The sequence below is a fragment of the Enhydra lutris genome, unplaced genomic scaffold, assembly GCF_002288905.1.
Source record: "Enhydra lutris kenyoni isolate GAN:26980312 unplaced genomic scaffold, ASM228890v2 scaffoldscaffold2, whole genome shotgun sequence".
NCBI lineage: Eukaryota > Metazoa > Chordata > Mammalia > Carnivora > Mustelidae > Enhydra > Enhydra lutris.
In genome coordinates, this window is record NW_019154086.1 from 59,707,759 (window position 1) to 59,723,911 (window position 16,153).

At 36.6% G+C, this 16,153-nt stretch overlaps 1 protein-coding gene across 5 annotated transcripts in view; it reads right to left on the minus strand.

The window, feature by feature from the left end:
- LOC111147612 (BBX, HMG-box containing) overlaps nt 1-16,153 on the minus strand; it is a 278,763-nt gene that overhangs the window by 78,844 nt on the left and 183,766 nt on the right. For all 5 annotated transcript variants that reach the window (XM_022503790.1, XM_022503808.1, XM_022503800.1 and 2 more), the window contains exon 6: nt 7,854-8,049. In XM_022503790.1, coding sequence (XP_022359498.1) covers nt 7,854-8,049 — 196 coding nt within the window. The remainder of the gene's footprint in view (nt 1-7,853; nt 8,050-16,153) is intronic.

A 16,153-nucleotide genomic window follows, 5' to 3' on the forward strand; every position in this document is an offset into this window, starting at 1 on the left:
TTTTCTCTTTTTTATTTAAAGATAGGGCCTTAGGTATATCTTTGGACAAGATCTGTCAACTCATGAAGCCACTCTGATCACATCTTACATACAATTTTTTTTTTTTAATTGAAAAAACAATCTGAAGTTGTTAAGAAAGAAGGAAAGGTGGCACGCCTGGGTGGCTCAGCTGGTTGGACGACTGCTTTCGGCTCATATCATGATCCCCGAGTCCTGGGATAGAGTCCCGCATCGGGCTCCCAGCTCCACGGGGAGTCTGCTTCTCCCTCTGACCTTCTCCTCGCTCATGCTCTCTCTCAATGCCTCTCTCTCTCAAATAAATAAAATCTTTAAAAAAAAAGAAAGAAGGAAAGGAAAGAAAGAAAACAAAGGAAAAGAAAGAAAGAAAGAAAGGGAAAGAAGAGGTTATTAGAGGGGAACACAGATCACCCAAAGATCAGGTGGTCAAGAAACAGCTCCATGTTGTAAAGTAGCCCCACAGAAAGATGCCATATATGGAATACACGGCAACTCTGGTTGTTGTGATGAAGCAAGGCTCTTTGTTTTTGTTTTAAAAATTCCGTCTTTAATTAAATGTGAAGTTTAAGAACTACTGTGTTTTTTAAAATAGACACTTAAATCTATTTAAAATTAAAATCAGGGGCAAATTAATTTAGCAGGAAGTAAAAATTTTAGTTTGGTTCTTTGGGTAGCTAAATTTTACTGCTGTCATTCTAGAGATCAGGAGGACTGGATGTTGGTTTCTAATAGAAATAAAAATGTGTTGGTTCAAATTTTAAAGTAAAATAGGAACATGCTTACATGACATTTATCAATGTGATTATTTGTTATGTATCAATATTTTACAAAAGTTTGCTGTATAGACAGTAAAACACAGACCAAAAAGTAACCATCATCCTTTGATTTAATTCATACTTGCACAATGTTACCTAGAAACATAAAAAATATGCATATAGCATGCTTTGTGTTCTCTTTACCAAGACCTGTACTAAACTAAATTCTATACAACTTTCTCTCCTTGGAAATCATACATTTAATTTGGGATTATTCAAAACAGCATAATGTCATGTGACAAGGACTACTAGAAAAACAAAAGATTCCATGTTGAGGAAAAGCTTACACTGTCCTATAAAGGCCCTAGGAGGACTCCCCTAAATTCAAACAACTAAGCACCATGTTTTTTTGTTTTTTAATTGTTAGTCACCATACAGTACATCATTAGTAGGTAAGTAATTAGTATGTAGTAAGTACTACATTGATGTAGTGTTCCATGATTCATTGTTTGCATATAACACTCAGGGCTCAATGCAACAGTTCCCTCTTTAATAGCCATCACCAGACTAACCCATCCCTCCACGCCCCTCTCCTCTAAAACCTCAGTTTGGTTCCTGGAGTCCATAGTCTCTCATGACTCATCGCCTCCTGATTTCCACCCCCTTCATTTTTCCCTTCCTTCTCCGAATGTCCTCCATGCTATTCCTTATGTTCCACAAGTACGTGAAACCATATGATAATTGACTTTCTCTGCTTGACTTATTTCACTTAGCATAATTTCCTCCAGTTCCATCCATGTTGATGCAAAAGTTGGGTATTCATGCCTTCTGATGGCTGAGTAATATTCCATTGGACATACGGACCACAACTTCTTTATTCATTCATCTGCTGAGCATATCAGCTCTTTCCACAGTTTGGCTATTGTGGATCCTGCTGCAGCTACGAACACTGTGCTGCATGTGGCCCTTCTTTTGTTACGTTGGTATCTTTGGGGTAAATACCCAGTAGTGCAATTGCTGGGTCATAGGTAGCTCTATTTTTAAATTTTTGAGGAACTTCCACACTGTTTTCCAGAGTGGCTGTTATCAATTTGTATTCCTACCAACAGTATTGAGGATTCCCCTTTTTCCAACATCCTCCTCAACATTTGTTTTTTCCTGTCTTGTTAATCTTTGCCATTCTAATTGGTGTAAGGTGGGATCTCAATGTGGTTTTGATTTTAATTCCCAGGAAGGTTAATGATGATGAACATTTTTTCATGTCTCTGTTAGCCATCTATGTCTTCTTTGATTCTCTTTTCTCATTGTATGTCTTCTTTGGTGTCTGTTCATGTCTTCTGCCCATTTTTTGACTTATTTGTTATTTGAGTACTGAGTTTGAGAAGTTCTTTATAGATCTTGGATATCAGCCCTCTATCTGTAGTGTCATTTGCAAATATCTTCTCCCATTCCATGGGTTGCCTTTTTGTTTTGTTGACTGTTTCCTCTGCAGTAAGCACCATGTTTTAATTAAAGGCAAACCCATTTGCTTTCATTGTTCCGCAAGAGGCACAACTGGAAATTTCACAACAATATTATCCACTATACACTAGCTTAACAAAGACCTACCTGTGGGACTACCATGTCATAGAGCCTCACATAATGAGACAAACTCAAGGTGTTTTCCTTCTTTATTTTACTTTAAAGAACATTGTTTCTAAAAAGCTGGCCTATTAAGCATCTTGGTTGATGTCTAGTTCTTAAAATTTCAATTTGCAGGTACAAAAGGTAGATTAATAAACTGTCAAAAATTGTGCTAAAAACAGACATCTTTCATAGCTGTCAAAGCTTTCATAGCTTTATCTACAATTATGATTGGTTTGTGAAGAGCTATTGTATGAAAAACACCTACTGATATTGATTTAGAACTGGGAGAAAAAGGCATGGAAGACAAATGGTAATCGAAGGAATTTGGTTGGCAGCCCATCATCCATATACTCTTTTGTGGTCCCAATGATAAAATGTTATACCATAAAACACTTCAAATGATATAATTTGGAAAGTCTAGAGAGTTCACCAAGGTGAAGTGAAAATTGTACAATGACAGCCAAACAAGGACAGAGCTCTGTTTTGATTCTTCTGGGGTATGTAGGAGCATCATTTCGGGTGGGGTGGGGGGATCCTCAGGCCAGTGTGATCCAGGAACCATCTTACCAGGTCCCAATGTCTCTGCTTTACCTAGAATTCTACTACAGACACCTACAAAGCAGTCACCTAAAGACTGTTTCCTCAGAATGCTGCCATTATATCAGACTGCATTTCTTAGCGTTTATTTATGACAACACCACATACTTTGTTACATTATAAATCACACACTGATTTATTGAGCTCTGTTTTTAACTTGTGAGGATCCTCCATACTGTGTTCCCCTCATGGCTGTACCGATTTACAAGCATCAGCGCACAGGGCTCCCTTTTCTCCATATTCTCATCAGCGCCTGCTATTGCTTGTCTTTCTGACGATGTTCATTCTAATAGGTGAGTGGTATTATCTCATAATGGTTTTAATTTGCATTTTCCTAATGACTAGTAATGTTGAGCATCTTTTCGTGTGCTTGGTTGGCCTTTTGTGTATCTCTGGAGAAATGTCTATTCAGAGCCTCTGCCGACTTTTTACTTGGGTGTTCTTATTTTTGTTATACCATTAAATTGTAGAAGTTCCTTACAGATTTGGGGTATTAACTTCTTTCAGATATGTGGTTAGAAAATATTTTTTCCCATTCTGTAGGTTGTCTTTTCACTCTGCTGATGCTTGCTTTTGCCATATAGAAGCTTTGCAATGCAGTCTCTCACCTGTTCACCTTTTATTTTGTTGCTTGTGGTTTAGATGTCATAACAACAACAACAACAACAAAACCCATTACCAAAATTTATGTCAAAGAGCTTTATTCCGGTTTTCTTCTAGGACTTTCATGGTCTTAGGTGTCACATTTAAGTCTTTAATCCACTTCATGTTAATTTTTTATGGCTTAAGATATGGGTCCAGTTTTGTTTTGTTTTTTACATGTGCATATCCAATTACCGCAGCACCATTTATTGAAGACAATCTTTTTTCTTCCAAGAATTTATTGAATTGTTGGACTGTGTATGTTTGGGGTTATTTACAGGTTCTCGATTCTGTTTCATTGGTCTATCTGTTTTGTATGCCAGTACCATACTGTCTTAATGACTATAGCTTTATAGTATAGCTTAAAATCAGAAAGTATGAGGCAACCTGCTTTGTTCTTCTTTCTCAGGATTTCCTTGGCTATTCAGGGTCTTCTGTGGTTCCATACAAATTCAGGAGTGTTTTTTCTACTTCTGTAAAAACCGTGATTGGAATCTTGATAGGGACTGCATTCAGTCTACAGACGGCTTTTGATAGTATTAACAATTTTAATTCTTCTAGACACAGGATTTCTTCCCACTTATTTGTGTCTTTTTAAATTTCCTTCTTCAGTGTCTTACAGTTTTCAAAGGAATTTTACCTCCTTAGTGAAATTTATTACTATCTTCATTGTTCTGATGCTATTGTAAATGGGAACGATTTAGTTCTTTTTTAGAAAATCTGTTGTTAGTGTATAGAAATGATACTGATTTTTCTCTGTTAATCTTGTACCCTGCAACTTTATGGAATTCACTGATTAGATCCAATAGTTTCTTGGTTAAGTCTATAGGATTTTCCAAATATAAAGTCATCTCATATACAAACAAACAAAATATATATACGAACATATAATTTTATTTCTTCTTTTTCAGTTCTGATTTTTTTTTCTTTTATTTATTTTTCTTCCCTATTGCTCTAGCTAGGACTTATAATATCATGCATGAATAAGAATGGTGAGAGTGGTGACACCCTTATCTTATTCCTGATATTAAGAGGAAAAGCTTTCTGCCTTTCACCATTAGATACGATGTTAGCTGTGGGCTTGTTATATATGGCCTGTATTATGTTGAGGTATGTTTCTTCTGTTCCTAATTTGTTAAGAGTGTTTATCACAAATGGATATTGGATTTTGTCAAATGCTTTTTCTGCATCTACTCAGAGGACTGTATGATTCTTTTTATTCTATTAATGTAATATATCACACTGATTTATTTATATGAGTTGAACCATCCCCAAATCCCCACTTGATCATGGTGAATGATCCTTTTAATGTGCTGCTGAATTCAGTCGGCTAGTATTTCACTGAGAATTTCTCAATCTATATTCATCAGGGATATTGGACTTTTCTTTTCTAGTAGTGTCCCTTCCTGGTTTTTATTTTTTTATTTAAAGATTTTATTTATTTATTTGACAGACACAGATTACAAGTAGGCAGAGAGGCAGTCAGAGAGAGAGGAGGAAGCATGCTCCCTGTTAAGCAGAGAGCTCGATGTGGGGCTCGATCCCAGGACCCTGGGATCACAACCTGAGCCGAAGGCAGAGGCTTTAACCCACTGAGTCACCCAGGCGCCCCCTTCCTGGTTTTGATATCAGAATAATGCTGGCATGTAAAATGAGTTTGGGAGTGCTCCCTGTTCTCTGATACTTCTATAAGAGTTTGAGAAGAACTAGTGTTAATTCTTCTTTAAATGTTTGGTAAAATTTACCAGTTAAGCCATCTGGTCCTGGGCTTGTCTTCACTGGGAAATTTGTGGTTACTAATTCAATTACCTTACTTACCTTAATAATTGGTTTATGAAGGTTTTCTATTTTTTACTGATTTAATGTTATTAAGTTGCATGTTTCTAATAATTTCTCCTAGTTGTCCAGTTTGTTGGCATATAGTTGTTCATAGTAGCCTCTTATGATCCTATGTATTTTTCTGGTATCAGTTGTAATGTCTCCTTTTTCATTTATAGTATGATAGATTTGGGTCCTTCATCTTTTTTCTGCGGTTAGTCTGGCTAAAGGTTTGTTGATTTTATTTATCTTTTCCAAGAACGAACTATCTTAGTTTGGTTAACATTTTCTCTTGTTTTTCTATTCTCTATTGCATTTGTTTTCTAATGGAATCTTTACTATTTCCCTTCTGCTAACTGCAGCTCTGTTCTTTTTCTAGTTTCTTAAGGCATAGAGTTAGGTTATTTCTTTGTGATATTTTTGCTTCTTAATGTAGGACTTGTTGCTATGAACTTCCCTCTTAGAACTGCTTTTGCTGCATCCCACAAATTCTGACATATTAGGTTTCCATTTTCTTATCTCAAGAAACTTTTTTACTTCTCCTTTAATTTCTTTTTGATCCATTGGTTGTTCTTTAGAGTGCGGTTTAATTTTTCTGTGTTTTCAAAAACTTCAGTTTTCCTCTTGTTTTTAATTTCTAGTTTCATGCCACTGTGGTCAGAAGATAATTGGTAGTTTAGTCTTCTGGAATTTGTTGCTCATTTTCTGGCCTAAACATATGGTTTATCCTAGAAAATATTTCATGTGTGCATGGAAACAACCTGTAAACACTGACGTATAAATGGATAAAAAATGGTGCCTGGGTGGCTCAGTTGGTTAAGCATTTGCCTTCGGCTCAGGTCATGATCCCAGAATCCTGGGATCAAGCCCTGCGTTGGGCTCGCTGCTCAGTGGGGAGCCTGCTTCTCCTCCCTTTGCTGCTCCCCATGCTTGTTCTCGCTCTCTCTGTATGTCAAATATATAAAAATCTTTAAAAAAAATAAATGGATAAAAAAGACATGATATCACACACACACACACACACACACAGTGAGATACTATTCAGCCACAAAAAAATGAGGAAATCCTCCCACTGGTGACAAAAAGGATGTACTCTGAAGACATTATGCTAACTGAAATCAGAGAAAGACAAATGCTATATGATTTTACTTATATGTGGAACCTTTTAAAAAAAAGAAATATTTAAAAAAAAAAGAAATCAGACTTGTGATTATCAGAGGCAGAGAGAGGGTGGAAGGAGGAAGAACTGGAGGAAAGGTGGTCACAAACGACTACTTACAGGATAAATAAGTAATAGGGATATAATGTACAACATAATGCCTATAGCTGACACTGCTGTATGACAAACAGGAAAGTTAAGAGAATTAATTCTAAAAGTTCTCATCACAAGGAGAAATTGTTTTTCCTTTTTTCCCTTTCTTTTTATTGTATATATATGAGGAGACAGATGTTAGCTGAAGCTATTATAATCATTTCACAATATATATAAATCAAACCAACAGTCTGTAAGTCCTAAATTTATACACCAATGTAGGTCAATTATTTCTCAATAAAATTGGATTAAAAAACAAAAAAGTGTTATCACAATATTGCTCAACCTCCTTTCCCAGGCTCTACATACTGCAAATGGTTTGAAGAAAATTTGTTTATAATAAATAATGAAATAGGAACCATTTAACTCATCCTGGAAATTTTATCCTGGAAAATTTCTCTCTTGATTACTGCACTGCAATAGCCAGGAATAGAGAGCCATTTGCAGAATGAATATAAGTACTTTATTTCATGGTAATAAATGCTTTAGCATTCCTTACCACCCAAAGAGTATTAAAGGTCCCATAACAAATGGCACCATCTGGAACTTTTAATATGCCTGGCTCATACAGGAATGGGGGTGGATGGGAATTCCTTCTATGAAACAGCTGTCAGATCCATCTCAGATTTGTAATGGAACTGTTCATATTCTTGCCCTAGATGCTTCAAATCCTCAGATGATCAACATAATTATGGCTTTTTAAGTACTCACAATAACTTAGATACTTACTGGGATAGCTTAATAGTGTGTACATATGTGTAAGCTACTTTCTTACATTATAAAATTCCCTGAACAATTAATCTCTGGTCTGCCCTTCCATAATGTCAATTTCAGAAATTCATATATATGTATAATGACTCTACTACTTGGTTCATACTTCCTTTAATCAGACATACACATTCTATGTGTGCTGTGTTCCAAAGCTTTCAGATATGCTATATCTTTGCACTGTTTCACACTAGCTATAAATTTTGCTTTTCTCTCACTATGTATATATTACATATGTATATAATTTATTAAAAATAGTACCTAAATGTATTGCCTTGTCCTTAAAACAGAATAAGTAAAATACTGTCTTAACTCACCAGCCATTCCAAAGTTTAGCTGAGGCATTTCTTCAGTCTTTGCTTTCTTGGGGCTTGGCAAATCTCTCGAAGAGTCAGATGGGAAGGCCCATAGTTTCTTTCGTGGATTGACAGTGGGTGTTGGGGATTTCACAGGCTTGTTTGTGGTAGGACACCATTTGTAGCCAGGATTTGCTTTCATAAATGCATCTTTATACTGTAAAGAACAGATAACAGATTTTAATATACAAACTGAAAAACTTCTAATAGTCTTCATATCTCACCCCGTTACCATTAAATAATGAATGAAAAAAAATACTTCCAATAACTACCATGGCTTTACTTATAGAAGAATGATAATCTCAGCCCAGGGTTTAGAGACAGGACATGGACTAACTACTAGAAAACTCATTTGTGGAAGATGGGTCCAGAGGCATCACGTTTGTATCTTTTGACCCATGTATTTTTTTAAGTATACAAAAAGAGGTCTTACCATGGAAGAGAGGGAGTTATTTGTACGGGAAAGAGCAAGGGCTTTGAAGACAGAAAGAGCAGAATTCGAACTCTAACACCTCAACTTAGGGCTAGAGTGACCAAAGATGGAGAATATAACCTTTCTGGGCCTTAATCATAGCTTCCATAAACTGGGAAAAATACCACCGATGTGTAGGGTCATTGTAAACTGAGATGCATCGTTTGGCACCCAATTCAATGTGGGCCTCAGGGGCACATTACAAACTATGAGTCAATACCAGAACCAGTAACCAGATTTTGCTCACTGTTTAACCTGGTAAGGATGCCAAAAAATACAATCTGTTCTTTGAAGTACCAGTGAGGCAAGTGCAGGCAAACTTAACAAAGCTGCATAATCAGCTCTAGGGTCAACAAGCTAAGATGAGTGGTGAGAAGGGGAACAAGGTAGGAAAAGCTGTTTTATGACTCTTTAGTTGAGGATGCTGGACCATGTGGAGGAAAGAGCACACGCACACCTCAGAGATACTGTGGGTTTGCTTACAGACCGCCGCAATAAAACGAGTGTCACAATAAAGCCAGTCAAACAGATTTCTTGGTTTCCCAGTGTATATAAATGTTACGTTTACATTATACTACAGCCTATTCAGTGTGCAACAGCACTCTATCTTAAAAAAAAAAAACAATAAAATATCTTAATTATAAATTCTTTATTGCTAAATAATGCTAACCACCAGCCAAGCTCTCAGCAAGCCGAAATCACTGAACACAGATCACCATAACAAATTCAATAATGGAAAAGTTGGAAATATAGTAAGAATTACCCAAAAGTCACCCAGAGACAAGAAACAAGCAAATGCTGTTGGAAAAAAAGGTGCCAACAGACTTGCTTGACACAGCATTGCCATAAACCTTCAGTTTGTAAAAAACTAAGTATCTGGGAAGCACTAACATCCCAGGATTTTGTAATAACCACGTGCAACTACAAATGTGAACACGCTGAGGGCTGTGACGTGTGATGTTCCAATTAATCCATCACAAACCTAATGTCTTTAACTTGGAGGTTTCAACCTTCACTGACAATAGCCTCCTTTTCCCTTTATTTTTGTGACTTTCTTCTTTAACTCTTTCTGCCAACTCTGCTGCTTCCTTCCCCTTTTATGGTAATAAAACTAAGTGAAATATATTTATTGCTATTCATTATACATTGCCAAAAGCTATCTAATCTAATAAAAATGTATTTTCTATGTATTCAAATATTCCATATTGCTACCTGCTAAAAACTTTATTAAATCAATACAATTGTTTCAATCCCATAAGCTTGCCCTTTAAAATGCTTGCTCTATGTGTAAACTAATTTAGTATACATTCCAAACAACTTTTTATTTATGCAAGAGGAAAAAAGATTCTTTTATCCTTGGTATAACAAAGTGTATATAATCCAAATAAACTTTGCTTTTTTCCACTTTAAATCATGTAAATGAAAACTGTACTGTAGGTAATATAATGCAAGTGTTAATAATCAATGGTTTAGAATTATCCCCAAATTATCTTAACTCAAGTTTTTTCTTTTTAAAGATTTATTTATTGATTGATTGATTTGACAGAGAGAGAGAGAGAGAGAGAGAGAGAGAGACAGAGGTAGATCACAAGTAGGAGAAAGGTAGGCGGCAGGGTGGGGAGGGGCGTGAGGCAGGCTCCCTGCTGAGCAGAGAGCCCACTGCCGGGCTCGATCCCAGGACCCTGAGATCATGACCTGAGCTGAAGGCAGAGGCTTAACCCACTGAGCCACCCAGGAGCCCCTTAACCCAAGTTTTCTGAATAAGCTTTAAAAACCACAAAACAAAAATAAAAACACCTAAAAGCTGTACCTCTGCATGTTGCTACATGGGTACATGTATAAGGAAGGTAAGCACAAAATAATGAAAAACACAGTTCCACTTTTCTTACAAAAATAATTAAATTAAGGATTCAAGGCCAGAGCCAAACTAGAATTTACCATCACATAGCAGAGTAACTCTGGAGGCATCAAATATGATATAAGAGACTCCCTGCTCTAGTGCATTCACCTGTATGGGGGATTTACACACAGAGCTGAAGCAGACAAATGGCCTCGCCTCCTGTCTGAAGGTGGAAAGTGACAAATGGTAGGGTGAGGTGAAAATGGAGGAATAGACACAGGCATCATTTTTGTGTCCCAAGAAAAGGCACACGGGCTGGTTTGTCAGATGAACAGTCATCTGGACAAAGGACACCGCTCCATAAAATGACGAAAGACTTTCAAACAAATTAACACATTTGTCATGAGAAATTTAAAAACATTTGGAATTTTTCAAGAAGTCCTGGTTGTGAAAGATGCTGGATTAGATGACAGACACCAGTTAAGAGCATGAATTAAAGTCTCTGCCTTTCAACTGTTTACAATCCACAATTACTCACACAAACATTCTTTTTTTTATGCATGGTTCATCAGCCTTCACCTAGTTCAGGCACAAAAGATGGTTTTCCAAAGAATCTGTAAAAGAGGGAAGCTCCCTACGGGTTGAAGAACAGAAGTCGAGAAAATGGCCGGGAGGATGTGGGGTTTTATAGACAATGAGAGCTGAGAATTCACTAGGAAGGTCAATACTCTGTAACTGGATTACAATATTAATCTCTCAGATCCTTAAACTTAATGTAAATGAGCAATAACAAGACAACATTCATTAGCTCAATCAGAAATATACTGAGCAAAAGCATTAAGAATGTGGGAGAAAGAGAAAAGAGTAACACACAGTCCTTGTCCTTTAGGAATTTAAAGCTTCCAGGAATTTAAAGCTTCACATAAAGACACTCTTGAACACCAAGTGAAGGCGGAGGCAGAAAGAGCCTCAGGGTATGAGGATGTCTCTCTGTCCTTGGAACTGGACACCTCATCAATCACTTGCTCTGATTCAACTATAAGAAACAACAGAAAAGCTTAATCATTTGTTGTGATGAGGTTATTAGGAAAAGGATTACAGAGAAGCCTGAGTAAGGGAGAAATGAAGAATGACAGTATATATAGCATGAAGCAAATAGCTGAGTAAAACTGTTAGCATTCTGGTCAACTATGTGGACTAAAATCCATCATTACAGAATTTAAAGGGCCAAAGAGATGGCCCCATCCATCTGGATCTCTAGGGCAGGGCTCTTCATGCTGTGAGCGAGAGGGGAGCCTGTTTTTAACCAGAAACATCGATCATGGGCTATTGGTCCAATCTTGTAGATAAATAACCTCTTGCTAAAAAATACTGATTTTCAAAAATCTTCCATTAAAATAAAAATTCACCTGATGGTTTCCATTTTTTTTCTTCAAAATTTCCAACTCCCAACCACCGTTAACACTTTATTAGCAATAATAGTAAGTCACCGTTATTCAGTAATGGTTTAAATACACACTCTGTCATGGTATTTTATCTACCTCATATATGACAGTGACATTATTATATACCAAAAAACAATACTCCATTTATGTTAATCTTTTAAAAACTGGGTCTCAACATTAAATACCATTCTGGATCCTTTATAAGAATGAAAATCTGACCTTAAAAAGCACTTTAATGTTAATGAAAAATATATTAACTATTCTCCAATAACTTGTTTTTAAGGGGGGGGGCGCATCTAAAATCCAGTAATATTTCTAGCTATTATTATGATCTAGATTTTCTCAACATAGTGAAAAGAGAATGGCAAGCCTGGAGACATCCAGGAGTAAGGAACACTGGAAATGTCTATACAAATAAAGACAGCTGACTCTGGCACAGACATGAGAAATGCCACCATGATTAAAAACAAACAAAACACAACCTACCAGAACCACGAGGAGAGAATATAGAAAAAAGTATCTGATTTTTAAAAAACAGATACAGCACATTTTTTATGTTGTAACTCTGCAGGGGTGTAAGTGACCCCTTACATAATAAATTTTGAGACAGCTGTACCTCTTCACATGGGCAGCAGAAATCACATTATATAAGGGTGGGAAGAGGAGAGGGCAAGGCTTGACAAGTGTCACTAATCTGTACTTTCTTAGTTTGAGGAGCTTTAAGTCTAAAACCGTTCATTTAGATAATAAAACTCGATAGCACTCTGATCTGAATTATTTTTACTAGATACTTCTAATGGGCAGAAAATTAGACTGTATTATGTGACAGAACATGGAATTCAGTTTATGGTTTTGACAGAACAAAAATATTTTAAGCTATACACGAACCTGCATGACTTGCATGCTAAAAGCTAATCTAATAAAAATTATATACTTCAAAAAGTGACTTGAATAAGCAGCCAGGAAATTGTTCAGTTTCACTATAGAAAAGTTATAAAGAAAAAACTGAGTTGGCTGTAGATAAGATTACCTAAATTGGCTGTAAGGATCGCCAGGGCAACAATAGTTCATTCTCATATATAAATTTTTTTAAAAGGACAATTTTACTCCCCAATTTAGGTAAACCAGGAGAAAAGTCAGTTTAATTAGCACTAATAAAAAAAATCAAATTTCAGAATTTCCTTTAAAATGTAATTTTGTTACCTCGGGGAAAAGTAGATATGGATCTGGGGGAAAAAAAACATTATCTGCATTTCTGAAAATGTATTAATAAATTCACATGTTAACTAATTTGAATTGTAAAATGTGTAAGTTTTCTTTTTAAAAAAGTGTGTTCGCTAAGGTTTAGTATTTTCCTTAAAATTTCATACTTTCTCCTTACAAAATAATTTAGAGCATGAATTTATAATTTTTCAAACAATGCAAAAGGTAATTTTTATCTATATCCCTTGAATGATAACCAATTCTAAACTAATCAAGATTTACTACAGTAGCAACCTATAGGATACTGGTGTATTAGGTCCCTCAATCAATCCAAAAAATTAATACCTGAAACTAACACCAAAATGAGTTTTAAGAGACTCAGTTTAAATTCTCCATGTATCACTCCCTGTGGGATCTATTTTTCATCATAAGCTATGGCTTCCTTATAAAGTCCTTATAATCTTATTTGATTTGAACATTTAAATGTCAGTGTTTACTAGCTAACTGGACTGGTGTTTCTGAAATCAAGTAGTTCGCTCATTCGGCTGAACATCTCTCATGAGAGGCTATCAATCACACTGGAGTGTCTGCCAAGTTAGGCAAACGATATAACCGGCTTTGTTGGTTCTGGGGTTTGGGTTTTGCATTTCAGCAGCCCTTCACTGTGTTAACAGGTCCTAATAAAAATAACTAATCACTTGATAGAGAAGGATCAAATACAAACAAATTTCAGTTTGCTCATCGGGAAAATGACAAAAACTGCCACTGGTAGAGCGTTTTAAACTTGGTGGAATGCGTGCATATATACGCGCTGGCTTAACTGCATCTTACTCAACCCTATGAGGGCAGGGCGGGCATCCTGACAGACACTCTATAGAGGTGGGAACTCAGAAAGGTCTGAGAAGGGGGAAAGCCAAGCCCGAGAACTCAAGCTCTACTACTATTAACTTGCTTCCTTGGATAAAGTCACTGCACTGTTCTGGGCCTCAGTGTCCTCAGTGTCTTCATCTTCAGTTGTCGTGGGGGAAGAAAAAATCTACCTCCTGGGATTATTCTGAGGACTGAATGAGCTAGAAATATTTATAAAAGAACCCTGGGCAGAATACAGCAATATTCAAAAACTGTCTATTACCATCTCAAAAATAAACACTTAAATATTTTTTTAAATACAGTCAGAAAGGGGCACCTGGACGGCTCAGTCAGTTAAGCATCAGCTCTCGGTTTCAGCTCAGATCGTGATCTCAGAGTCGTGAAACTGAGCCTCAGGAAAGGCTCTGAGGTCAGCAAGAGTCTGCTTGAGGATTCTCTCTCACCTTCCTCCCTCTGCCCCTCCCATTCAGGCTCACACACTCTCTCTCTCTCAAATAAACAAATAAAATCTTAAAAAAAAAATAAAATAAATGCAGTAAGAAAGTCCTGATATCTGGAACACAGGACCGGAAAAGGTCTCAAAAACAAGACCTCCCAATGAACCATGGAGTCTTTGGTTTTACTGTCCACATCCCCTCAAAGTAGTGGGGCACCTAGTAAGTCATACTCAGAAAATCCCATATAGAATAAGTCATGTCATTAGATGTAGCCAAGAGTGGCTGACAGAGGACGGCAACGTCAACTAACAGTTGAAGGTGGACCCAAAAGACTGACTCATGGAAAAGCAAAGAGGAAATCCAAAAGAAGATTTAAGAATCATTTACGGTACAGAGAAAAATGTGACTATATCTTAACTGTCTCGCCAAATCACAAATTATAAAATAATTATTGTTTGGAAACAATGGTTTGAAATCTTCAAAAACATTCAAAAGGCAATCCAAATGCTTAAAGTAAGGAAGTATATAAACAAAAATTTAAGTAAAGTTTCAGGATAAATACACAAAATAAAATGTTTAAGGGAACAGCCAAGTTTCATCTACCTGGAAATCACTTATGTGTAACAGCAGTTCTTCAAGGATGCTGGAAAAATGAGGTGCTACTCTAGTTTAGGGGTGTGCACGATGCCAAGGCATCGTCCTGTAAGAACACAGACACTGGAAAGTGTGATATGTGTGACGGGAAACAAAAATTCCCTAGAGTTATAATATATGAGAATACAAGAGTCTGCCTTCTTTGGAGAAGAATCCATTTCTAATAAAGCCAAAGCAAAGGAATAAATAGTTCGGTTATATCTTTAAGAAATACAAAGAAAGAATTAATCACTAAAACTCCATGGAGTTTTGTGGTGATGAGTATCTTTCCTAGGGTACTGATGGCAACAGATACAAAAGGTTATTATAGTTACCTTCAGGTTATTTTTATTGCATGTAATTCCGTAGCGGTTTTATTCCATACAAATGAACCTTCAAACTTGTCAGCATGGTCTCATGATTTTTGTCTTACATCATCATTTCCTATTAGTGTCCTACACATATCCTAGGCTCAGGGTAAAACAAACTTTCTTGTTCCTGAAATTGTTATTATCTCACATCTGCTCTTATCCCTGCTTCCTCTCTGAATCCTCTACTGACACCCAGGACAGGTTCTTTCAACTCCATAAAGCCTTTTCTGAAATATCCCCACTAACACCCACCCCAGCAGCACAAGTAGACCTTTCCCATTAGACCTGTGACATTTTATTGCTACCATTTTTAACATAATTACTTAAACCTCTTACCTTGCAGGCATCCAAGTGAGAATCACATAGTAAAAGAATGCTAGAATCAAAGAGGCAACAATATCCCAGTGCCAAAATGGTCAAGATACCGACTCCAAAGAGCCTTATTAAATCCCCGCTCTGAAGAAAGGGGACAATCGTAACTGACTTTATGTGTCTGTGCTTCTGTAAAACATCAAGCTTGGAATGAACCAATCAATCAATAAATACATGCATTCTGCCTTATGCCTCTCATCCTACAAAAAAGAAGGGAGGGGGTATTATAAAGTCATTCAAAACTGTTTGACTTTCCAGATCTTCTCCTCTCCTTGGCACCTACCCTACTCTTCCTGAAAGACTAGACAGGTGATCTTCTAAACTGACTGTAAACTGATTAATTCTGATCAGTAGTTTAAATGACAAGTGGAAGGTTCCAGCAATATCCTAGGCAAAAATGAAGATTTGTGTTCCTGTATTTGTAAGAGTGAGAACGTATGACATTAAAGGGAAAAGTTAGGTTGCTCCTGCATCTCCTACCCTGCAGTCCCACAGTCAGAAGTCAGAGCCTGGGAACATCCACAACCCTGCACCATCACACGCATCGCTGAATTTAAGAAAATGACCCACGTTATAGCCTTAAGATGGTATTTTTTACATTACTTATAACCAGTTATT